The 26,598-nt window shown below is 44.9% G+C and overlaps 1 protein-coding gene across 10 annotated transcripts in view; it reads right to left on the bottom strand.

Moving 5' to 3' along the window:
* HDAC4 (histone deacetylase 4) overlaps positions 1-26,598 on the bottom strand; it is a 279,148-nt gene that overhangs the window by 134,232 nt on the left and 118,318 nt on the right. For all 10 annotated transcript variants that reach the window (XR_012777014.1, XM_075511397.1, XM_075511403.1 and 7 more), the window contains exon 4: positions 3,794-4,038. Coding sequence is in view for 9 of the 10 variants with exons in the window: in XM_075511397.1 (XP_075367512.1) it covers positions 3,794-4,038 (245 nt within the window). In the remaining variant the exon portion in view is untranslated. The remainder of the gene's footprint in view (positions 1-3,793; positions 4,039-26,598) is intronic.

The following is a 26,598-nucleotide window of genomic DNA, read 5'->3' as shown; positions in this document are numbered from 1 at the left end:
AAGAAGGCCTTAAGATGTTTCTCATACTAGTGCTTTGTTTAAGGGGTGGGAGGGAGAGATATTCCCCCCCTTTAATTCACATCAAGTCAGAACAGTTCCTCTGTCCACACCGACAGCAAAGTAATAAAAGAAAGAAAAACACAAAACGTGATTCCTGTTGTACTAGCTAAGGGTTTAAACATTTAAAATGAGTAAGCTGTTTAAAATCTCCAAAGTGCTGTTGGCTGTAACTTAGCAATGCTGGCTGTACGTACATCTGTCCAAAATACAGAATTTTCCCCCCTTTGGATACAAGAGCTGCTTCAGAAATACATCAAAAATATCTTTTTTACTTTTAGCAGCAGATGCTCAGCCACTGAATTCCTGTCGACAAAACTATTCAACATCTATAAGTGGAAGAGTGCAAAGGTACTTGAACCTGAACATCTTGCCAAAAGAGGGATCCAATGCAATGTTTGCTCTGCATATGTAACTGTACCCAGACGCTGGTCTGCTAGATCCAAAAATATGCTCACAATCCAGGAATTGTAAGCAAAAGGATTTAGAAACAGGCATAAGACACTATAAAGCACAGAAATTACCGCTCAAGTACACGAACAGACGAACAAATAAATGCTTTGCATTTGTTGATTAAAAAGGTGGATGCTAGGCTGTAACGAAAAAAGCCAAAATAATGGATTCTAGATAGTGCTAGATATGCAAAACATAGTAAGATGCAGAAATTCTTCCCGCTTCACAGAAATAGTTTACAAAGCAATTGCAGGATTTAACACTATGATTAACGAAGGCCCTGATCACCTCCAAGGAAACCAGTGCCAGGAAGAAAGTCAAAGAACTGCTGTTTTGTTTGACATCGGAGTAAGTTTAGAGCCTTGACGTTTGCATTTTTAATTTTTGGTTTGTTTCATTAGGTTTTAAAGTTGTTCTGATGCTGAAAATTCGAACCAAACTGCAGGAGCCCCGATTTTTGGACAGGAAGTAAGTTTGCAAGATGCACAATGCCCTTGCAATAGCTGCTGAAAGTTTGCTTTCTGAATACAGAAACCCCAACGTCAGGGAAGACACTGAAGCTGTCCAAGAACCAAACCTGGTGCAGCAGTAAGGCGTGCTGCAAGCTCACTCTAATCATTACACGTAATCTTAACAGAAATCCGGGCAGGTTTAGGTTCCCAAGCCTTTTCTTACCCGAAGTGAGACTTCTTCTCCGCCTGCGGAAGAAACTTGAGAATAAAAATTTGTAAAAGTGATGGACTCGTGACACCTTCATTACAATACCATAAACTCAGGCTACGAAACACTTTCGGCTGAGGAATCTCACAACTACATCGCTCTGTCTAAACTATTTCTGCATATTGAACACTTCGCTTTGGAGACAAGAGACCAATGAAATTCTTAATCTCATCAGTGACGCCACAAGCCAATCATCAAATGAAGCTAACTTATTTGGAGCTCCCAAGGAGGATGTCAAGAATTTGCCGTTTCCTTCATGTATGTAGTCTAAAGATTCGGTGTTTGAGTACATGGAAAAGATGACAGACCGCATCCCCACTCCTGCTCCTCCCCACGCCAGAGACGTGCCCAGCAGTAGCACGTCTGCTTAGACCTTTCACAAAAAGGCAAGTTTGCGTGCTGTGCGCTCCCTGCCCGCGGCATTAAAAGATGAGGAGAGAAGCCGTAGGAAGCGTTTCCTTGATCCAGCGTACGTGCAAGAGCAAGCCCTCCCTTGCACGCTTGGAGCGGCGTGCTGTGCAGGCACGCATGTGTGCACGTGGGACATTTACTGTCCACCCTGAGCAGCTGGTTTTTAAAAACACACCTGAATTCCTCCAAAAAGAGCTCTGCATCTTCATTTAGGACTATTTCTATACCAAATTTCACAGTTCAAACCTTAGTGCTTCCCTTACACAGGACAGAAGTTTTTTATTTGCTTTAATATCCCCCCTGCTTTTTCCATGAGCCATAAAGGTGTTCAACAGCTCGAAGTTCAAAGTCTAAATATGAGGTTATAAATTTTAGTTCTCTAGACAAAATAATAGCTTCCCTGCACCTACAGTCACTGCACTTGACACAGTTGAAAGTTGGTTTAATCTAAGAGTCATCTAAGTGTGGGCTGACTTATGAACGCAAATGTAAGAAGTATGTTTTCCCCAAAAAAGTGCATCATAATGACACGTTAGTGTACGGTTTGGGGTTTATTTTGTTTGTGAGATATCATGGGGTTTATTTCAATAATGTGTTGGTTTATTTTTAAAGCAATTCTGGGCATGATGACACACTTATTACTACAGAGGATCACCTGGCAGGTCATCCTTTTTCATACAGCATTATATCATTCCTATTTTAAGTTTTTCATCTAGCCAAGCTTACACATTAGAGGAAGAACTTCATTACCTAATGGTCTAGATATACTGTGCTAACTGGCTTCTCAAAATTAGATCTCGACTTCCTTCTAACACAGACTTTTACCAGAATCAGTCATAGCTTTAAGATAAATGAGAGCAAATATGTTCCTAGCATCAGTGCTTAGAGCTTGTCCATTAAATCTGAACGACCCTTTCTTATTTTTAATAGACAGATATCTAAAGGCACACGCAATTACAAGGAAATAAGGGAAATATTTGTCACAGATATTTCCCATCCTTTCCTCTTGAATGTGAACCACAGATGCTGTAACTGTTCTTGTGCTATTCATGCACAAATGCGTACATATAGACACAGGTATACATACATAACTACATACATATACACACTTATTACGCATACATCTGAGTGTATATATAAATGTATTTACACGCATGCACCTCCCCACACCTTTGTCCTGAAGACAACACAGAGGACCTACTAAGGACACAGGCATTTGCTGTTAATCAGTCTTCAAACAGCAACTGTTCTTACAAACCCAGGCTCATATCTGGGTTTGAAAAGCCTGTAAATAAGACAGCATGAACTTTTAATTCCATCTTCCCCACTCTGACATGTATTTTGTATTAGAATGAAAGTTATATAAGGTTGAATTGAGGTTGCTTTTTAATATTACATTAACGCTATTTACCATGTGCAGCGCTAATCCCCCTTTGAAAAGAGAGCATATTAGCAATTCTGAAAGCTTATGTTACCATAGCAATAGTCTATCACTGTGAAATATTTATATAATGTCTAACGTTTTCACTATGCAACATCCATCTTCTAAACTGTACTTCCTACTTATCCTGTGCGTTGCGTTTCCCCTCCGTCCCGTGCGACAGAGCAGCGCAAAGCACCCGGCCAGTGCCTAACTTGCACCGTGCAACTCCGAAAAATCTCACGATGCGCAGACCTACCCGCACCCGCAGCATCTGCGTTTCCTATTCCTGCAGAGACTCGAAGGTCCAAACGTTTGGTTTGCACCTTGCGCTGGCGGCATATGTCCAGCAAGCCGTTTATATGTCATTCTACTCCCAAACATGTGATGTTAGTAACAGGTAACCTAAAAGCCCTCCTGTTGGGTTAAATTCTACTGAAATTTCCCAAATCCAGGGAAAGCAAGCCACCTGTTGGCTGTGGGGCACAGGACTTCTGAATACATCCAGGCGGGTGCATAACATTTAACATGACACCAACTTACCTTGCTTCCTCTCCTCCACTCTATCCCCCTTTTAAATCTTGGTGGTCGCATCCCTTTACAAAAGATCATTCTCTAAACTGGGGCTACTAAGTGCAGCATCCTCGCCCCAAAATAAATCAGTTGGTGCATCTCCTCCTGGTGAGGGGATACTTTCGCACGCCACCCAGTGCAGGGCTGCCCATCACTTACTTTGATGTGCTCGTGCAGCTGGGCCTCGTGCTGCCGGGAGAGCTGCTCGTGCTGCCGCTGGAACTCGGCGATGAGGATCTGTCTCTGGATCTGCTGTTTCTGCTTGAGCGCCAGGAGCTCCTGCTGGAGCTGCTGTTCCCGCAGCATCGGTTCCGTCACGGGCATGGAAAACTGGTGGTCCAAGCGCAGATCCATTGGGACTGAAGTCGGCGCGACTTGCAAGGGCAGTGCTGTGGTCACATCAACTACAACGTGAAAACGCAAGAGGAGAGATGAGTGTATTCCCCATTCACACAGGGATCCAGTTCATGTACTGTGTCCAGCAAAGACCTTGAGGAACCACAGACTGAATCAAGAACAACACCATTAAACTCGCACCATTTTTTAAATGGTAAAAAAGCACGACAGTTCAGAGTTCAAGAAGTTTTCCTCCAGCCACCACCTCCTACAAATATGTGCTTTTTCTAAAAGCAAAGGGCTTCAACGCATCGCACGCGACCCTTCTCGACACCCCTCTACATCTGTGTATTCAAAACATACACCTCTGTTCCACTCTTCTAGCATCACTTGAAACAACAAGGATAAAGATTAATCTAAGACTTTACAGAAAGGATCAATCTTGACTTACGACGAATCAACTGATGGACTCCCATGGTCAGGAACACGAGGGTCCCACTTTAAGAATCTTATGCAGAAAAACGCTATGTGCTGTATCCTTTATAGCCAGTTTTGGAAAGAGCTTAGCCAAAAGCAGACAGGTAATGAAGTATCTAGAAAAAACTGTTAAGCGCTTTGGTGACAGACTAGACTTCCTCACTGCAGCCACCAGAAAGGTGCAAACACATCTCGCGATGGGAAGCAGGTGCCCAAATGGTGACTATGGAAAGACTTGCCCCTGTCGTTCAAACTCCAACTGGGACAAAGCTAAAGCACAACCAAGACTAAGGTAGAGAACAGTAATGTGTACCAAGAGATGTATGCTAAGAGAAGAAAAAAGGGAAAACTATCACCTTGATCATCTGTGTAGTAAAGATCAGGTCTTTGCTTACACAAAAAGCATCTCCCTGAAGACAAGGGGCTTGTCGTAAAAAACGGCAGCAACAGATGTCTACAAAAAATACCTTTGCCTGAACTCAGCTTGTTTCTGCTAAAAAAAATTACTGCCATCCCACGAATGACTAAAGATTTCTAAATTCCACCTGAATGACAGTTCTGTGTTTCACAGGTACTCCGTACATTTGTCGCATTTAATGCCTCTCTCTACAGGGCAATCACTCAGTAACTCTTCCGATACCTTTGAATGAACATCATCTGCAGAATAAAAGAGGCTAACCCTCCAAAAACATTGAGCTTCAACAAAATTGGGAAATAAAGGAGGTTTTTTCCTTGGTTGGCTGGGGGGTTTTATTTTATCTAGTGTTTTCTTTTTTAATATTTAAGATGTGTTTGTGCAAGGTTGGGAGGGAGCCTCAGCAGCATCACTGAAGCTGGATCAGTCACACACCTGCTAAGACACCTACTCCACGTGAAAGGGTTACCCGGGGTTTGCCCCGGAGTCTGCAGGGCTCCTGCACGCGATGGGGAAGGCTACGAGATCTCACGGCGGGAGAGATGCCGCCCTGCAACAAAAGCATCAGTACAAACCCCCACGAGGCCAGCCCCAGCAGGACAGACATCCGTTCAAAGCAAAAGCAAAGGCAGTTTTACTACGCGAAAGCTAATTTCTCCCTGCCCGCAAAAGAACTAGCTGGTGACCTAAACTCTAATTCAATAGGAAAAAGCACGAAAACATTTAGGAACTGCAAAAGGCTTAAGGAAAAGTTTCACCAAGACGGACCGCCAGCTTTCACCACCTGTATGTCACCCATGGAAGCACTACTTGAAAGGGAATTTTCATTTCATACAAAATTCAACTCGTATTTCACTTCAAGCCTGGTCATTAAACCCTAGGTCTGATTTCAGCCACCTCCTCGAGGATGCGAGAGAGGAGCACAGAACAAGTTGCCTGTGTTCTTCCAAGCAGCGTGTCCTCAGAGGTCACCTGAAATCCACTGTAAATGGTTAGAAATAAATGAGGACCCTGCGCTGAGCGCAGCACGCAGCCCTGGTCACACAAGCCACTTCGCCGTCGCCCTTCTGCGCCATCCCCCGGGGAGAGCCACAGCAACAGGAGGCAAACGCTCACACATAACGATGCAAACTCTATCAGGACATTAGTATCACCAGTCCCAGAGAAAGAGTTTTAATAGGGTTTTCCCCAAGTGCTATCCATTTATTTATTTTTGCCAGTAACTGATGCATAAGAAGTTGATGCTGGTAAAATCTGAAGCTAAATGAAGCACAGAGGCACAGAAAAAGTAAATTTAAAAAAAAAAAAAAAAAAACAAAACACCAAAAAACCAAACAAAAACAACCAGTGGAGTAATTCAGAAAAATCTGCAAGGGCGAGGCCACAAGGGACAGGGACCCCAGGAAAGGCAACTCCATCCTAGACGGCAGCTCCTTGGGAAGGGGGATGTTGAGCCAAGTGGTGGGGTTTTAAAAAGTACAGCCAGGCCAATGCTGCTGGAGCTGAAGGGGGAAAACAACAACAACAACAAAATCACGTACCAAGAGATGAATGTAGAAATTTTACTCGGTCTACACAAGACCAATTTCAAGGAGAACATCATCACTTCTTCAAAAGCAGAGAAATATAGTTTAGTGTAGGAAATGGAAAGCACAGGAAAAAAAAAACCCATTGCTTTTATTTGAAAATAAAGATGCAAAAAAGAGGGGGGTGGCCGACAGAGACAAAATTATCTGAGTTGAACTCCTTAAAGTTCCTGGAGAAGAGGGGCCGTGGCTTTGTGTACCTCCCAGCAGGTCGCTCCCCACAAACCCCGGCTGCCCAGGCACTGCTCCGAGGCTGGGAAAGCAACGCTCCCGCCCGCCGAGCCCACGGCCGCAGCAGCCCCCCGCTGCCCTCTCGCCGTCCCTCCTGCCCCACGCCCTGCGGGCAGGTCCTGCCTGCACCCCCGGGCACGGAGCTGCCTCCGGCCCCATCACATATGAGCCCCCCAAGCAGGCTGCAGGAGCACAGCCCGCCGGCAAGAGCAGCGTGCTTCCCCCTCCCTACGCCCGGCTTGTGCTGGGGAGGAGGAGACCGTTTTTTTTTTTTGGATGGAAACATTTTCTGCAAAAGGTCACATTACTGGAAGTGTTGCTATTTTTCAACCCACAAGCTCTTCCCTCCACTTCCCTATTGTTTTCCTTCCTGTGGCCTTTTCCCCGCGCCCCGCTCTCCCCCGCAGGACCAGAGCTGGGATTCCTCGCCGCGGGTCGCCGAGCCACAGCCCGGGATTTCGGGGAGAACACCACGCTCTCACTAATAGATAACCATTCAAACCCACCTAAACAACATGTTCCTAAGGCCTCCTCGGGAAGGGCCGATGCGTTCGTATGTGGTCGGTACCGTGGTCAGCCCCTTCCCATTCCTGCCCACGGAGCATCCCTATGGCAACTGCTGCAGCCGCTCACACAGAAAAAACCCTTCATCCCTTTTCCCCGCACGCGAGTGGGAGCTGACAGCTCGAAACCAGCCCTGCGGAGGCTATCTCGTTTCACGGACTATCGCTTCAGAAACTTCTCATCTTCGATGCGATGCTTTAAATTAGTATTTCAGAGTGACAGTATTTCAGAGTGACAGAAGAACATTTTGGATTCCTCCGGCACTGCTCAAGCTCAGGCAACCCCATAAGAGCCCTGTATCTACACGGTACCTGCCCCAGCAGCACGGTGTATGGGGCAAGAGGTGCAATCTGAAACAATCGGGTGTCCCAAGGACTGTGGAAAAAGGGATGTGACTTGGAAAAGTAGGAGAGTAAAGTTTCCATGCCAGCAAAAATCCCATTACCATGTCGGATCTTTACAGAAACTGGAGAGAGAGAGAGAGAATAAAAAAAGAATCCTAATGCAAACTAGCTATTCGCAGTTATTTGGTAAAAACCAAAAAGAAGCCCCCAAAAGCAATCCACCTTCAAGAATATGATGCACTGTGGCTATCAAAAATCCATTTTAACCATCTGCATATGAATATTATATCCTGAGCATTACTAATGTAATTACTATATGTTAGGAAAGACGCACAGTGATTATTCCTGGAATAGCAGCAATTTTATCGGGTGGCAACACTAGGGGAACTCCACGGGCTGCAGCATGGTTTCACCAGGGGCAGCAGCCTTCCAGCACGAATTACTGGAAATCCCACAAATTCCAGCACGATCCACCTTTAGAAGAAGCCAAAACATAACTGTACAAGTCATCTCGGTCTTATCCCACCGAATCAAACCTATAGTGATCACCCCAACATAAGGACGTAGACACACCTGACCATCAGCAATGCACGGGATCCACGTGGAAGCGATGTCCGGGCAAGCGCTGGATACGGACACGAGCACAGCGTTACTTGGAGCTCTCCTATTACTCCCCCCCCCCCCCCCAGATTTATAGACAAATACCCCAGAGCTCCAAAACTCCCCATAGATAATCTTGAGTATGATTTAATGCAACTTTATAGCCCCCAAGGCTCCAGGAGAGCTCGAAACAGTTAATCCTAGTGGATCAAACCCAATGAGTCAGTAAACCAAACAGCGCAGCGGGCTCCATGAATCACAAGCCTTTTAAATGCATTGACTATTTTTATGTCCAGCCAAAGATTTTTGAGCACCTAGCAATAACATCTCCCATCTTTTATACATGTGGACTAAAGGTTAGCGTTACCAATACAGAGGTAGCAGTCACTCGCTCCTGCTTACCCGGTCTCCATGTAAATCTGTTTATCTTCAATACAGCTCACTGAATTTGTCAACGCTATTTAGGCTAAATGCAATTTTCCTTGCAATCCACCTGTGTTTTCCTACATGCACCTTTATGATCCAAACACTGTGTTTCCTAAAAGCAGAAAATAAAAGCTTTCAACATGTTAAAATAAAGCCAACTTCAGCCAGAAGAGATAATACGCTACTACTTGTGATCACTACTACTTGTGATTGTGCCTTGTGATAAATGACTCCTGCTTTACTCCCCAATAAAAGCCTTAACTTGCACCGGGCTGGACAATGGTCCCGAGAAAACATGACAAACCTCCCGCTTCTCCCATCCAAAGGGACTCATCCCCCCCGAAGCGCCCGACTCGCGGGCACGGGGCGCCAGCTGCAGCCATCGCGACCACAATTCCCATTCAGAGTCTCGGCGGAGGCTGCGTCATCCCCGACTCTTACTATTTCAGTCTCAAAAAAACCCCTATTTGAAATGCCATGAGTTCCCCACAGAAGCGGCGAGCGCTTCTGACCTACAGAGCCCTCCCGAAAACAATAAAACCTTCTCTGCTTAATGAACACATCATCAAAACAAAAAAGCCTGTATTCTTATGAATATTTTATGGTAGACTAGAAAATTGCTTTTATAGGTTCTGCCTTGAGAACATATTAATACAATCAGATTCATGACGTTAGCAAAAGCACAAAGACTATATTCAGAGTTTTAATGAGAAATGCCAAACCCATGAATTAGAAGACAAGATCGCGATTATGAATAATAAACTATCTCATGTTCTCCCTGCCTGCTCCTTCCCTGTAGGAACAGAAGGAGAAACCAGGAGGAAATTTTTTTTTTTTTTTTTTTTTAAACCTAGGCATGTAGGGATTTTTTTTTCCATGGTCAGGTTACCATTATTTTTATACCAAGTTAGAAACACTCAGCTGGTTTTTCCCTCCCAAAATAAATAAAACATGGATATGCATCAAAGACCGCCTGTGTGTTGTACGTTAATTAAGACCTAAAGCATTCTAGTCCCCATCGATTGCCGGCATAGAGCAGACTCGTGGTTGATATTGTAAAGTTGACATCTCGCAGCTTGCCCATAACACCGCTGAGTCAAAGTCATCTTAAATACATTTAAGTTGTTAAACACATTTGCTGTAAATAAACTGATAAGCTCAAACCTGAAAGCAAGGGTGCGTTTTCTACAACAAATGTTTGACATTAAAATAATTTCACATAAAGGCTGCAGATAAACACATTATCAGAGCAGTCATATGTTGAGTTTCTTCCATGCTCCAAAACGGAAAATAACTTCTCTACAAGTACTGAGCATTTTGGATGGGATTAGGGGAAGGTGACACTACTTAAATATGTGCATACATATTTAAATAAAACTAACAGGAATAACTGTATTTTCTTCTCCTTCTCTGATAGGGCATTTTCATGCAAGCTCTTAAAGGACTAAAATATAGAAGGATTCCGTCCTGAAAACACACTAAAATTATGTTAGAATTTCTGTACGAGAGGGACACGGGATATTGGAAACTTGAATTTAAATTCAAGTCTCATTTCAGCATAACCTTTACTTAAGCTGAACTTTAAAAATATTTCTCGAACTAGGGTTGGTTGTTGGTTTTGTTTTGTTTTTGTTTTTTTTTTTTTTTCCCAATCAAAAGCTGTTGACAGAAAGACTATTTTCTTTTTTTTTTTTTTTTTTTTTTTTTTAATTTAAGCAGCACAGAAAACTGCCTCTCTCACATTTTAAATACAACGTCACCTTCAAATGGAAAGTGCATGAAACGTTTTCCCCGAGACCGACCTCCCTCCGGCACGGAGCGAGTCCCACTGAATTTGCACAGCTCCTTCCCAGCCGCCCCGCTCCTCTTTAGTCGGCAATTCCCTTCGGCTTGACGGGAGAAATCGCATCAGCCTCCCCAAATCTGCTGCAAAACGCTGGGGACAAGTGTCTGGCCAAGGCTGGAGGAAGAAAAGCAGCACCCCCCGCCAGCCCCGATAGTATATAAAGTACGGACATACCACCACGTGTCTGCGAGAGAGAGAGCTTAGGAGACAGAGTGCACAAAACCCCGATAAAGGAGCATTTCAGCTCCTACAGTAACTCTGTAGTCCCTGGTGCCTTTCCAAATCGCCGCACACCAGGGAGGGGACGCTCCTCTGGACGGCTGCGGCTGAACCTCCCCGGCCAGCGCTTTCCAGAAACCATTGACTCAGCTTCTCCCCCCCTCTCCCATCCTCTCTGGACTTGGGCTTTATTTCTAACTAATGAGTTCGCTTTCTAATTACTGGCGTGCAAGCGTTGCCCTCCAGACAGATTCTGCCAATAGTGGCACGTCAGCCTTAGAGCACACACAAAAAAATAAATACAAAAGCAAGAGCCCGTGCTCAGCATCCCCAAGCTCTCGGTGCTGCCGGCGGAGACAACCCCATCCCACCCCGCTGAACCGGCACCGTCCCGGCACGGCACGAGTTGCAGGACACCGAGCAAGCGTGTGCACGCTCCTACCCCTCTAAAGTATTATTTTCAGCTGCTTTCATCCCTGGGCAGAAGCAAAAAATCGTGTGTTTATTTCACCGACTTCATCTCCTAGGGGCTGCCCTTGCTGTCTGGCAACAGCGTTTGATTTTTTAAAAATTTCCTATATTTTGCAAAGCCTTCAAGTACCAGGTCGTTGCCGGCAGAAATGACTTTGACACGTCAGGAGCACAGCGCAGGCGGGCTTCAAAGCCACAAAACGCCGTTTCTAAAATCCACCACCTTCATTTTGCTTGAAATCAGCCTGGAAAGGAGGCAGGGAGAGACTGCTCGCTTCAAGCGCAGCCGAGGGAGCGTTTGCCGTGGTTTATTCTGGGAAGAAGACTTGTGTTATCTGAGTGTCACTAGATTATCGTGAATTGAGTCCCCCCCGCCGGGACCCGCCTGCTTTGCCCACACAGTGCCGGCAGCAGCGGGCAGGGGTGCCGGCATCCCCTCCGCCAGCCGGCGCGGTGGCTGGGCAGCCGAGGCACTCTTTTCCAGCGGGGCTTCCACTTCCGAAAATGTCAAAACTCGCCGAAACACTAAAAGACAGTGAGATCAGAGCTATTAATAGAAACAAGCTACTGCAGTATCTGACTGCAGTGCCAGGATAAAAGCAGCATATTTTGTGTGTAAAGCGGAACGAAGCGGACGAAGACATGGTGTAGCACTCCCGGAGTGCCTGAGATTTAGTGGGTTTTAATCTACAGCACGCTAGATGCCCCAAAAATAAGCAGAAATTAATAGGTGAGGGGAAAAAAAAAAAACCCACATTACCATCTGTATTCTGGTTATTCTCTTGAAAAGATTTCACCAGGCTGTACTAGAGGAGCCCCAAAACTTGCCCAGGACCCCACGCAGGTGGTGGGAGTAGGAGGTCTCAGTGGGGCAGCACCCAGGACACCAACATCCTCTGTGGCACATCACAAGCATCGTACAGGGGCAGGATGAAGGCACAGCCCTGCCATGCTCCTTCGTGAATTTGTACCATGCCAGGGCAAAATAAAGGACTATGTGGAGAGCTGGGACAGTGGGGTACTGCGGGGCAGCAAGGAGAAGCGCTGCGTTATCTCCGCTTTACTTAATTCTTACCTCTAGTCTCCCAAAGGCAAGGACCAGGATCCCAGGTGGGTTTATTTTGGGCTAGAATTACACAACAAGCTTAAGCATCGCAGTGCAGCTAGTCTGAAGGACAGCAAGATGGAGAAGTCAGACCACTATTCCATCCTGCGATCAGAAGGTGGTCCTCACTTACGGGGACAGGCCAGTCCTCAGTTCACAACAGGTCCGTAGAGAAAAGCAAGCCGCAGCAGCACTGGCGATGGAGCCATCCCTCAAAAGCAGGCAGGTCAGTACGCCGCAGTCACCGGTATTTTTGCATAGCCTGCTCCGGAGCTGCGTGGGTGAATGCAAACGCAGCCTGGATCCTTTCTCGGCGCACAAGCTAGGAGTAAACAGCAGCTGAGGTTTCCTACAAGCACCACATATGCTGCAGTTCAGCAAGGGCTGGAGTCATTCCCCGCTATGAGAATATTTCATGCGGCATGAATGGGAACCAAAATTAATCATCCCATCACCCATTGAAACGCATCGTGAGGCACCGCACCGTAGGCAACAGATGGAGCTTTAAATGTCACTCACTCATTCATCGCAAAGAAACTTTTTGCTGATTACTACTGAGACCTGAAGACATAATAAGGGCGCAGTGACTCTGGATTTCTATAACCAGCTTTTTTGATCCTAATACCTTCCCTGAAAAGTTCTCATTAGCATTTATTAGAAACCTATGAGAGATCTACATACAAATTTTATTCATGATGATGAGAAAACTTGAAGAGCAGCCCACTTATCCTACTTTCTCCTTCTTAGATTTAAAACATTAAAAAATGTCTCTACTTGAAGAAAAAGAAAAACCACCAAATTCCATCAACAATAGACAGAAAATAACATTTTGTAGCATTTTCCTGCTCGCAGTCTCAGAGCAGTACCTCAGAGTTTGGAAAAATATAAACTTTCATGGCTAAATATCTGGATCTTAAAAGCCAGCTGCATTTCAGATGGTCCCATCTAAAGTACTGCAGAAGACTTCCACACTCTTGACCGGGGGCTGCAGCACCAGCCCAATCTCCTGAGAACCTTCAGCATTACGTCCTGCCGCAGCAGGAAAGCCAAACGCTTCACAAATAAAACAGGGCACGGCCAACTACCCAACGTATAATAAATAAGTCCTGAACGAGAATGTCAAGAGTTCATGTCGCAGCGCCTGTGAGAAGGCCAGGAATAAAACCTTGATTGCACAGATGTCTCCAACAGATGAGCCTGTGCAGGATAGAGGAGCCCAAAGGGAGACACTCAAGTTTCACCGCCTCCTTTTCAATCGTTATCCTACTCCGTCTTGTTGTTGTTTTAATCAACAACTTCTTTAACAAATGAGCATCTTGGATGATGCTAGTGCTTCTACCACCGTTAAAGGTAATGGAGTCAAGAGCCAGCTTGGACTATTTCTCACTTTAGACTTCATACAGTTGTGGCATGGCTCTCCGTGCATGTTTTCCTTGGGCTTCCCTTGCATGCTGGGGGGGGAGCTAACCAAAATCCACCTGAGCTTCCACGGGCAAAAGTGTCTAAATAAATAACAATAAAAACCAGAAAACAAACAAACAAACAAATATATATTCCTTCTTAAAAGGCGTTCCTGGGAATATCATTTCACCTGCCTCCTTGTTTCAAACATTATCTCTCAATTGAACCTCTTGGACCTATCTGTCTCGCTGTTGGTACAAGAAACTCCCCGCCTTACCAGATACTCAAGAAAAAAAGCTAGGTTGAAGGAAGACCTGATATACTTCTGAAGAGACAAACCCACACAGATTTCTCATATGCTTCTCTCTAATCTCCCTATGAACTTCCTTCAAGGGAAAGTGATATTTTAGAAAAGAGAATTAAACATGGAGGAGATGGAGCAGGAGCCTGCAGGTCTCATCCTGAGATTATACATGAAAAACTCCCCATGAGGGGGGAAAAAAAAAAAAATCTACCCAGCTAGATATGCATGTGTGAGTTTGAGGGATACACTGCAAAGCCGGGGTTACACAAACGCCTGGACCTTCTTACAGGGTTCTCTCTGGAGCCTGGCAAGGTGGTGACCTCTACATCGTCAAGAATAAAAGCCAGCTGACGAAGCAGCGACGGAGCAGGAGTACCAATAGTTAAACAGTGAACTTCCAGGAGGACAGCAGACATCACATCTCCTCCTCGCTCGGATGCATCAAGGAAGAATTGTTTTCCCATTATAACTCCCGTCAAAGCACAGTGGTGCCATTCATGTACACGAGGGGATCCTGGGGCAGAGTGGGCAAGATGATGTGATGAGAACTGAAGTGAAGGTTCGCTTGCAAGTAGAGATGGTGCCAGCTGGTAAACGGCCAGGCCATTCGAAAAGGAGTTGTGTGATAAAAGCAGTTATGGCTACGAGGAAATGCTGTCAGCTTCCTAAAGACATCGAGAGGAGCTGGGAGATCAAAGTCACCTATCTGCTGCTGAGAAGGAAGGCTGGTCCTCTGCCAAAACCACACGGAGAACCCGCGGCCAGCCCCTGCTCTCCCGCGCCTGCTGCATCCTACCAGCTTGCGAGGCGAGGGAAGGGGATCGTTATCGTTCAAAGGAGAAAAAGCAGCAGCACAAATGTTGCCCAAGGCAGGTCTGGGCACCACCGAGGGAAACTGCACGGCAGAGCAGAGGCAACGCAGCGGTCTCTGGGATCAGCAGCTGGTGACCCCATGAGAACGGGAGCGTTAACAAACAGCTCGAGATCTAACACACCGGTTTATTGAGAAATCAAGCCATGGTATGTTAACTCCCTAAGATCAAAAGAGAAGGTAAAACAAAGTTCTTAGGAATTACCTGTCCCACGAGAGATGCTATAATTTTACTAAAATGACATATTCTGGTCTTTTTAAACAGCAAATAAATGAATGGTTATTAATAACAGGCTAGTTAACTCATTTCTGCCACCAGTCAAGGGACTCCCAGCTGTACAAAAAGCCCCAAAATGTGCAATGCAATCTCCTCCGTCATAAAAAAAGAAAAGTAAAAGCAGCAAAACCAGCAGCTAAATAGCCAACTGTAATAGGAAAGTGTTCAGCAGCTCTCAAAAAATCTCACAGATTGCTCAAAGGCTGCAGTGTTTTCAGCAGTTTATTAGAAACCCAGACCTTGGTCCAAGAAGAGAAGCATACGTTCAAACGGGCAAGTAGCCCACAGCTTTCTGTAGCCCCCTCTCTCAGGGCTTTTGCTTTCAAATAACCCATATAGCCATCAGCTGCATGAGAACCCAGGATGTTACTTGTTACCCATTCAAAATTATTAAGATGCATGGGGGGGGGGGGGGGGGGGGGGGGGGGGGGGGGGAAGCTATTTTAAGAGAACGTTAAACACAAGTAGAGAAATTCAGATAACCTCAAGATACTCAGATTCCACGACAGCACAGAGAAATTACACTAAAGCACTTTCTCATTTCTGCAAAACGTGGAGGTGTTGCCTTTTGGTTCCTTAACACAAACACTATGAAACACACACCTGAGTTAAGATTTCTATTAAAAAACCCAAACAAAACAACTTTTCCTTCTTTTTTTTTAAAGCTGCATCGGACAAAGTGAACATATTTAAACATAGCAGGCTGATGAAGGACTGAGAATAATTACAGAGCCCTTTTCTTAAGGAAGCCCATCGGCATGAGTGTGGGCTAACAGGAGAATCAGCCTTTCCGCTGCTAGCACCGAAATCCTGAAGGACGAGGGCAGATTCTCCTGCATGCCCCATCCTAGCAGCACGCCACGCACGATAACGTTTCCCAACATCACAGTGAGGATTCTCACTCAAAGCAAGCTTTTTCTTGGCATTTATGCACAAACCACTGACATCAGCGTGGCCTTTTAAATATGGAACAAAAACTCAGCAGTCATTCTGCTGAAAATATCCCAGTCTGTGAAGAGCAGAACATCATTTTCTTTTATCAGTATTGGTCAGGCACTGCTTCCTACACACGTGGAGAGCCAGAGCAATGTAGGGATGGAGTTTTAACATAACAGATCCACAACAATGCAACAGTTAAGATCCACATTTAATTACAACAGTTTTACATATTTTCACAAGGAATAATATTTTCTTTAAACGCCATTTTAAGCTTGCCTTCGTAAGGAAAAAACAGTGTAGCAAGAAACATCTCTATGAATGAACACATTCTTTTAAAAGGACAACTTAATTTTGTTGTTACAAGCTTCTGGAATTAAAGTTCTAATTTTTTTTATTAAAGGATATAAGTTGCTCGGTCGCCCGCTGTGGCTGTTAAGCAGCTTCACAAAGCCCCTGTAGAGCAGCATTTCCGAAGGCAGGCAGAGGACTGCCATCGCTGCCTGCCCATCAACGCATGCGAGTCCTTAAACAACCAGTCGCAATTAAAAAGTCCCGACATTGGGAACAACATCTGAATTTAGCAAACTATTGCATATATAAACCGTAGGTCAAGCGCTTAAAATAGCCATCTCCCACTTTTCCCAACACCAACCAAAGGTGGAGCACAAGATGGCTACTTCCCCCCTCCCCAAAGACTGTCCTTCAGCTGGAGTAAGGACCACTGCTACCAAACGCTAATGTGTAAAAACAAGGAAAAATTAAACGTATGCTTTCTAAAGCTCACAAGAACATTTTGCCTAAAAAATGAGCACTTTGTCCCCTCTCTGCATCCTTATTATACTGGATGACTGAACCCCAACTGAAGAGCAACGACCACGACGCTCCTGTGCACCCCCAGGGCTCTGTAGAGAAGACGGAAGAGAAGGACAGCCAGCCAGTGTTCCCCTGCCCCAATGCGTCCTGCCAGAGAAACCGCACGCCCTTCCCAAAGCAGGGCGGATGAACGAGGACGACCACCCACGTGAGTTCCCACTTCCCCTCATATTTCCTTCATCGTACTTTCATCACCTCCTCTGTGGCATCCATCACTCTCAAAAGCCTTGGCAGCGTGCATAGAAAAGTAGAAAGACGGGCATCAGTTGGGTACAGAAGTTGAAGACTCACCTTTATTTCGACCCCGCTATTGGAAATTACCTAACTGAGCAGCATCCAAGCTGAAGACAAATCATTCACAGCTGTATAAAATTTGGGTTATGTTACATCTACACTACATCTACTATAACTAAAGCAAGAGGTGAGCAAGTCTTCCCTCACTGCTCCAATGAATAAGGCAATTCTGGGTTTTGTTGCTTAAAAATGCAGGTCAGTCCTTTAGTGTCAAGCTCCATTTAATTGTAGTTCATGCAAAAATGGTGTTTTTACTAAAAGAAACACAGTCTTGATATAATTAACTACAAACATCATCATAGCTAAACTTGGATTCTGTCAAAACACTTCCACAAAGAGTTGTTTTTCTTCCGTGGAACGTAAGAAAGGTCAGGAAGTTTTCTCACCATGTTCATCTAGGTAAGTTGTTTCCTTAAAACAAACCTTTAATACTAAAGCATCTCCTTTACTGCCTGTTGCTATTTGGAGAATAAAATGTCCCGCTCCTCCAAGATCTGGATTTCGACGCGAGCTCCTGCGCAGCACCCAGCCTGACCGTGGGGCCATGGGGGAGTGCGTATGCCAGCTAACAGAAAACCTAAATCACGGCGTGCAGCTGAAGAACTTCAAAAGTGGTAAAACCAAAGAGAATAAAGAGTGGCACAGTCTCAGTGAATTAAGTGCTCTAATTTATGAAATTTTAAGAGTGGTATCTAGTGTAAGTCAGGCTGATAGAAGCACAGGGCAGACATCAATGAGTTTGGGAAGCCATAGCTGATCTTGACCAGATCATGCAGAGCACGGACTCCTGGGCAGGGACCTCCTGTTGTGGGCAGGCACTCCTCGTGGGCCCCACGCTGTAGTCGCATTTCAGCTCCACATCAGAAGACCAGCAATCAGATGGCTTATTTCTGTTGGGCAGCTACTTGAGAATGCGAAACCTGGACCGCGCTGCAGGGTTTCTGGATTTTGGCAAATTAAATGATGCCTACCTACTTACGTGGTAGGCTACAACTCTGCTCCAGTTACGTTCAGGCAACAAGCTTCTCTGCCTAGGGGTTGACTGTAGCCTGATTCTTCCACAAAAAGAAACAGCATGCTGTGAGAAGCCCAATGGTGAGAGACTTAAAATATATATAAGGATGCAGATCCTATATGCATCCTTACCTAAAATAAAACAACAACTGACTTTTCAGAGCACTTGAAAAAGATGAAAGACTTTGGAAAGAACCTGAAGAGGGTTCAGTGATTCAGCTGACTGAGGCTTAAGAGGACACCTGGTTATGAAGGGAAAATGTGGACAAGAGGCATGCAGAAAACTGGAAGAAAAAGATTAAAAGGACATCCAGGAAAGCGACTGAGGAAAAACTACAGGAGGTAAGCTGAAAACAAAGGTTTTTAAAAGCAAGTTTAAGAAGGTTAAAGTTGACTTAGCGATAATTAGAGACAAATAGAGATGGAAATGATTTGCCTATCGCTTCCCCGAAATAGTACACAGCCTTGTTGTTACCAAGAAATGAGGCTACAAATGAATGTCAGTGGGACACTCGGTTTTGCATTAGGGTTGCTTCCAGAAGCCCCGTACAGGGCTCCCACATTTGTGCTAGACACCGAAACGCACAGCTGGAGCCAGCAACAGCCCTGAAACGCTTCTCAGCTGATGACAAAAGGCTTCAGGGAGGAGGAGGAGGCTGATCATGAGGCAGAGCTTGCACTGATGTCTCCCTTCACATCCCCTTTTACCTTAAAGGTTTGGAGACATATTAGTGTGAAACTCCCCCTCCATTTGCCACCATTTGAAAAAAGAGAAACCAGAAAACGGGGTGGCAGAAGAGGAGAGGCTGGGTACGAGCACAGAAGGTACTGGCCTGAAGCAGGAGGCAAAGGGCACATAAGCAAGACTGGCAGAGGAAAACCAGCATGACACAGTGACTTTGTGGATATGGCAAGTCTTTCCCAGCAATTGCAATCTGTGGTGTGACCAGCGCTAAACACAACCTGGGGAAATCCCAAATCAGCAGCAGGAATTTTACCAGCTGCCAGACATTTTCTGGATGACTTCTCCCACTACTTTAAACAGAACCATCAGTGGTTAGAGTTGTGCCTTGCCAGAGTGCGACGTTGGCATGACAGCACCCAAATCCCCACCTTTGGATTTAAGAAATGGAGAAGGCAGCAGTCTTCTGCATGTGTTCTCAAACTCTGCATCTTCATTGGTAAAGATCATGAACAGCAACGCATCTGGAAAAGTAACGAAGGCCACCTCTCTTCAGATTAGGGAATGCGCAAAGGACCATAGGGATGGTGTGGCTCCTTAAGGTCTGTCTTCAATCCCCGTATCTCTTTTTATAGCACCCTACAATAACTAAAACATGACAAAAATGGGACATTCGGTTCTTGCATTCACTTCAAACATTCCTATACCAAAAATTGTTTCAAAGAAGGTATCCAAAGCTAAACAGAGAATCACTACCAAAACCTACCAAATCACTACCAAAACCAATACACAATTAATCCTTCTCCATCAAGGAAATCACATTTTACATGAATACGATTTTATTTTTAGGCCACTTCAATGAAGCACTGGGTGCTCTACAGATTCACCCCTGAAGTCTATGAACCCATTCTTAACCGAGGTTTCTCAAGAAATCTTAGAAATCCATTTGCATATAATCACTTTTTGTAATTTTTCTTTTGTGCGACACAAAGCTGCAAAAAACCTGCTGCTGCTGAAGAGGCAAACGGCACCTCTGCAAGGTACGAGACCTTGCTTAGCTCTGGGGTCATTGTACCTATTGCCTTTGCAGTGCCATTCTGTTTTAAAGCCACCAACGGCATAGTTTTTGTTTCTAAAAGACATCAAGTTATGGGAAACATTAAGTCAGGAACTTCTTCTCTCATTTAGAGTAAATATTTTATAAAATTACTTCTCCTTAATGTGTAGCTGCCTTAATGTGCTAAGTCATTTAAAGAAATTCTGAACTTAAGGTGCTTTTTTTCTTACAGAGCACAGACTTTATCCAATAAAATGTATACCCAAAAGATTACAGAAACAAGTCATCCTTGCAAGGAAAGCCAGACCATTCGAAATATTCATAAAACACAGCAGCATGTGTGAAAATGAACTGCTTAGCTCTCTTTAGAGCATCATCCTCTGAAAAAGCAATTCTTGCTCATAAATCCTAGAAATAGAGAGAGGGCATAAAGGGAATTTTACTTCTAAGTAGCACTGATAAAAACTTACGGTTCCAGTAACTGTTTTCTAAGATGTGTGTTGAAGAACTGGAACAACCGCAGAGAAAAGACCACAGCGGCTGGCAGACAGCAGGGAATACACCACTGTGAAGGATGTCAGCTGGACGAGTCCACCAAAACTGCAAAGCCGCTGGGTCATAACGTGTAAGCACCAGCTAAGAGGAAATATCAGGTGCTCGTGGGCTCCAAGGCTGCAGCAAAAGGCCTGTCCTTCAGCTATGAGAAGCAAGTTTAACTGAGGCCAAGATAATTGTCAAGATGATTAAGGGCCACAATAACTACCAAGAGAAGTGGTGGATCTTCCCCCTCTCAGTTCACAACTCTGTCTTGCCAGACGACAGTCTTTGGCAAAACACAAGGTACTGACCTAAATGTTTCTGGGTGGCATTTAACTTAAAATACAGTGGAAAGCCAGGAGAGGTGATCTAATGGCATTTTGGGAGAGACTGCTTGCGTCTATTTGTAGCTGCCAGACAAATCCCAGACCATGCATCTCCTGACGTGCCAGAAGCCCACGCCTGGAGGCCGCACAGAGCTCTCCTGCCCCGCAGGACGCAAAGCCTACGAAAGCCCCTCTGCTCTCCCAGCTGATCGGCCGAAGGAGCCAACCCAAAGAATAGCACTTAACACTTCCAAAATGCCATTGTTACGATGTTTTGGTATACAGAAACTTCTAGATAGAGACTGATTTCTGTGTTTGCCGGTGTGTCGGACCACCCATCTTAACTACGAAGACAACAAGCAGAACTTAAAGTATGTTAAATCCCGCGTCAATGTTTCCATACTGAAATAAAGCTGTCTTAAATCACTACAGCCTAATCCTCCCGTGATTTAGCCTGCTTTAATTTGCATGTTTCCACTTCACAGCCAATTTGCCTCAGGTTTGCTTCGCTCAAGGTAGCGGACTTCAAGTGCAGAGCCCTGCTTTGGTGGGTACCGTGAGACAGCACCAGCTCCTCTCTACCGATCCCCAGCCCTGCAAAGAGCCTGGGAGATTTACTAGAAGCTTCACCGCTTGTGCCCGAGGTGCCTGGGGGTTCCAAAGCGATGCTTAAAAATGGGGAAGGGATGAAGCTGCTGCTCCCTTGTGTCTTCAACGGCTGGGTGGCTTGAGGAGCTCCTGCCGCACGTGCCCCATTGGTGCTGGGATAACTGGCCAGGGCTTTGAGCAGGATGCCAACACCATCCAGGTTAAGCACAGTCCTGCCAGCATGGAGAAGCTGGGTTACTGGGACGACTGGAGCGATGGATGTGGTTCTCCAAGAGGAGGCTACAAAACTAACTTACATCCGAACATGGAGAGATGCACACACGAAGGGACTATTAAAAAGCCCACTATTTGCAGATCACAAGAGTAGCACGTTGTTTAGAAAGGAAGTTGTTGGGCCCTATTTTCAGAGAAAAAGAATACAAACAGTACAAACCAGCGCTGCTTTCTGCAAGACACTGAGGACTTCTGACTGACAGAGGTGGTTTTAGAAGGTCCGCTGTAATAACTTTACTTACAGATAAAACAGAACTAGATGAACCCAATCAAACAAAGTTCCAGGGAGGAAGAAACATTAGGCTGAAATACCTTACAGTCACTTTGATCACCAGTGTGTACTTAGAGGTAGCAAAATGCATTCTTGGCCTTACCCAAACTCTGACTTCCTTGTACAATCATCACTTTGTCAGAAATGCCATCTCAGTATTTTTAGGCGACAGTACATTTGTTTGTACTGTACATTTCTGGTGAGCAAACTTGTTATATTTTATAGGTCACTCAGTTTTACCATCTGCCTTGATTTATGCTTAAGGAAAGTGTTGTTTCTGAAATCCCTGGTGTCATACACAAATTGTGAAGATATCGACACCAGCAGCAGTTTGATTTTGTATCATCCTAATGTAAATACTCGTGGTAAATGGAAAAAGGCACCATCAAAAGCTTGCACGAGAGCTGTACAAAGGCATTTAGTGGTGTCTGTCCTTCATTCCCCCAGCCCTGCACTGGCTCGGGGTACGATCACTAACTCCCCTGGAAAGGCTGGCGTGGGACTGCCCGAAGGTCAGGGCCAGCGCTGGGGACAGCCGATGCTCAACGGGGAGCACCCCAGGGAGACGCCTGTCCGCCACCGCCATCTCCTGCAGCAGGTAGCGGCCTGCGTGCGACCGCTACCATACCCATCCCTGGAGAGCCTCCCAAGTGGGGACACAGACAGATTATCACTAGATTAAAATGGAATCACAAACATAATGTTTTCTCCCAGAAAATGCCTTTGAGGTTTGCACACCCTCAACCTTTCACAGGGAACACCCAGCATCATTTTTTCATTAATAGTGCTCAAAACTTCAATAAAGACAGCTTTTAAAAGCTTAACAACATGGCGTGCTGAAAACATTAGTCCTGGGCTATAAACACAAACAGATGCCAATGCAGCTCACCCTAAACTCAATGCTTCTGCATACAGACGTAGGCAGCAACGCCGAAGAGCAGTGACGTGCACCATCCTCTGCTTCCAGAGAGGGCACAGAGGTAGATTCGGACAAAGCCTACATAATAGTTTGGCAATGCTCTACAATGATTAAAAAAAAAATAATAATAATAATAATAATAAAGCTTGTTTTTAAAAAAAAAAAAAAAGAAATTTTTTGTAAAAGATTCCCACCATACACATCTATTCCCCGTATTCCAGTTATATTAGTCTGCTTCCCCCAAATCTTTAAGACAATAACTGAAGGTACCTTTACATTTGTGCGAGTCTTCCATAGGCAGCTGCACATGTTTATTGCTTTAAGTCAGTTTTTAATCAGAACACGCGTATCGGAGCAGAATGCCTGTGCAGTCACGTGCCATTGCACGACACAAAGCCAAACCTGTGGTGGGAGAGATCCTTCACTGCACGATTTTTCCTCTCGTTGTGAGCCCATCTCAGATGCTTGAGGAAGCTTTTCCAGCCATACTGACAGAGACAAAAATAAGGCAATACGACAACTAGCTGGTCCTTGGGAAGGAAAACACAAAATTATTCAGTAAGGTCTTGGAATTTTATAGCTGATTTGGCCTTGTTTTGACCATAATCTCACAAGTGATGCCAGCAGCAAACCCATCTGGCACGTGTAAGACTAAATATCTGCTGCTTATGAAAATGAATGTCTTAAAATTAGCATATGCATTAAGATCTGGTTTGCAATAGCTAAACTGAACTTTTTTTGTTCTTTAAATTTAAAATACTTTGCTCCTCCAGACTGCTTTACTGAGGAAGTCTAAACCTGTTTACAGCTGAAGGGAAAAGGGAAGGTACTGAAAACCAGCAATGCCGCACTCGGGCACAGCCTTAACACGGCATCCGGATTGCTTGAGTTTGCTTTAACAATAACCTGGTTTCTCTCATTTGTGGGAAGCAAACAGCTTCCTGACCGCAACTCTTCCAGATGCTCGCTACCTGAGGAAGACACATAACGTGGACACTCGTGATGTTACAGCTCTCCTTTGCTCAACAGGATCGACAGCGGCAGGCAACGAGGCAGAAACCCACAACTATAACCATATTATAGACGGCGATGAATCCATTAACTAGGTGGAACATTTAAGAAGGGTTTAACCTTCATCATCATTTAAGTTGCAGTTAGAAATGTCCTCAATACTCGCAGACAGCTATATTCACCAAGAGATGTACAGCTTAGAATTTTGGATGTAAAGTAGTATTTAGATATAAAATTGCAGTTAATATTATAATTCAAAGGTGTAAAATAATACCGTGCATTATATAATGGCTACTTAGAAGTTGACATTTTCGTCATATGCAAGAACTTATTTTCTGGGATAAAGAGTAAAGCGTATTTTAAACTGCACCCCAACTTAATATCTAATACGCTCTAGGACTGTCTGAAAAAAACTGATTAAAGCTGCTTTAAAAGGACTTGAATTTTTGTTAATATTATAGTGATTTTTACATCGCATGTAATTCTTATTCATCTGTCACCTCATGCACCACATGCAAAAGTGATTTTTCTCTCATGCAACAGAACTACCAGTGTAGCTCCTACACCCTATCCTGATCAGCACCAGTAATTTCATTAGCACATTTACATGTAGCCAGATCTCTACATTGAAATCAAAATTCTTCCAAAAAAAAAGGAGGGGAAAAAAAAAAAAGGCAGCAAGGAAAAGTATACATTGATAAGCCTGGGAGAAACAGCCCAAAAGAGCTATTGCTTGGCAGAAGTGTATGAGTATTTACAAGCTTCAGGAATTTGGTGGGCTTCAATGATGTATAGAAGCAAGCTGCCAAGTAACTGCATTTTCTGCTTCTCTCTTGGCGTGGCACTGCAGCAAGCCTTTTCCAACCCAGCAAACAGCATCAAAACTTCAAAGCTCCCCCCTCTGTGCAAAAGAGCACCATTTGTGGTGAAACTGGGTTCTTGGAAAGAGAAAACAGAGTTTATCCAACAAATGATTTTCCCTTGAATATGAGTAAACCACATTTTTTTAACCTGAAAATGTACAACTGGCGTCTGTAAATGAATGCTTGGGGAAGGGGGGGAAATAGCGTCTTTAATGAAGTTTCCTTGAAATCCCCCCCTTCAGATTAGGACAGAGGACCAGCTTCGTCTGCCTGTGCCTACCTGAAACGGCTTTTAAGGCTGTTGTCAGCAACCCGAGGGCACCGACGGAGAACAAACTCAAGTACAACATGTAGAGGCAACGCAACGCTTGCACAGCAGATATTCAGTACCCAGACAGCTGCAAAAAACTTAAGAGGCTTCAGTGAAAAGGGTTGTCTTAAACACAGTATTTTGAAAACTGGTACAGAAAGTTTTTCAGGAAGGTGAACTGAATTCCAGGATGCTCCTGCAATAGCTACAAAATGTCATGCTTGGGTTGCGCACACACATGCAAAGCAGCCACGCTGCAGAGGCCAAGTGAGACCCCCTTCGAGTGAGCACTTGGTAAAAGCCAGGTGGGAACGATGCTCCAGGATGACTCTTGGCACATGGAGTTTGATGGCTTCGATTAACACTTTGAATGGAAAGCAAGCAACACAGCTGAGACAGCTCTTCTCCTGGGGCACAGAAGGAGTGGAGGTGGTGGCAATGTCAGCTTTGCGCCCAACCCTGGCACGTGAGCCGGCAAAGAGAATCTGGGCTGCCAGTTCGGGCTCCCTTTGCTGCTCCCTCGTCTCCACGAGAGCATCAGGTCTGCAGAAGCCTGCAGAGGCAGGAGGTGGCAGATCTCAAGGAAGCCCATGATCTCCCAACTGCTGATCAGCCCAGGCGAACGTTTCACAGCTTCGCTGCCGAGCTGCCATCTGTGGGAGCAGCACTCGCTGGGAAGCGGGTCAGGCATTCGCCCTCGTACCGCTTCGTGCCCCTTTCCACGCAGCCCGAAGCGCCGCTGCTATAAAAAGAAGTGTAAAGATGGGACAAGAAAAGGATACAGCACAAGGAGTAAAAAAGAAAGCCAGAAACAGGAATCCATTAGGCACCCGACCTTGGCAAATTTTATGTATCGTAGAAGGCACTAATCACAATGCCGTAATGAAAGGCTGAGCCGAGTCGTGGATCTCCAAGCCAACGTTGACCGAGATGCTCTGGGAAGGCAGAATAGCATCTGCAGACCTGCAATACATGGTCTGACAGCAGCAGCCTTTTCCTAAGAGCTAACTTGAATACTATTGCTCAAAATACAAACCTTCTTTTTCGGGGGGCGGGGTGGGGGGGATATACACACACACGCACACACACACATATATATATATATATATATAGTGTCATTACTGTGTACATATCTGTCCTATGCAAAAGGGTAATTTGTGGGCTGTTTTCTTCCATTTTAGTATTTGTGCGTACTGTTCTTATTTTGACAGTGAATATCACCTTATTTTCCTTTTCATACTGAATGGTGGGTCCCTACTACCTACCTTCAGGAGTGAATAGTTACAAGCAGAGTAGATTAATCCACGTGTTCCCAAATCAAGATAAACGGGCAATTTTCATGGCGGTTCCCCCAATTCCCTGTTACACTGAACAAGGTGACATGAGCCCGTGGCTCTCGCTCTGCCTCAGAATGAGAGAAAGCTCATTACGGATACCATACATATTTGGCTTCACATAAAACTAGATGAAGTTTCTTGGCTGCTTATTCAGGATACTTGATATTTGTGTCAAC

Source organism: Mycteria americana, chromosome 9 (genome assembly GCF_035582795.1).
Source record: "Mycteria americana isolate JAX WOST 10 ecotype Jacksonville Zoo and Gardens chromosome 9, USCA_MyAme_1.0, whole genome shotgun sequence".
Taxonomy (NCBI): Eukaryota; Metazoa; Chordata; class Aves; order Ciconiiformes; family Ciconiidae; genus Mycteria; species Mycteria americana.
The sequence above is the reverse complement of the archived record's forward strand: the minus strand, read 5'-3'. Positions and strand labels throughout refer to the sequence as shown.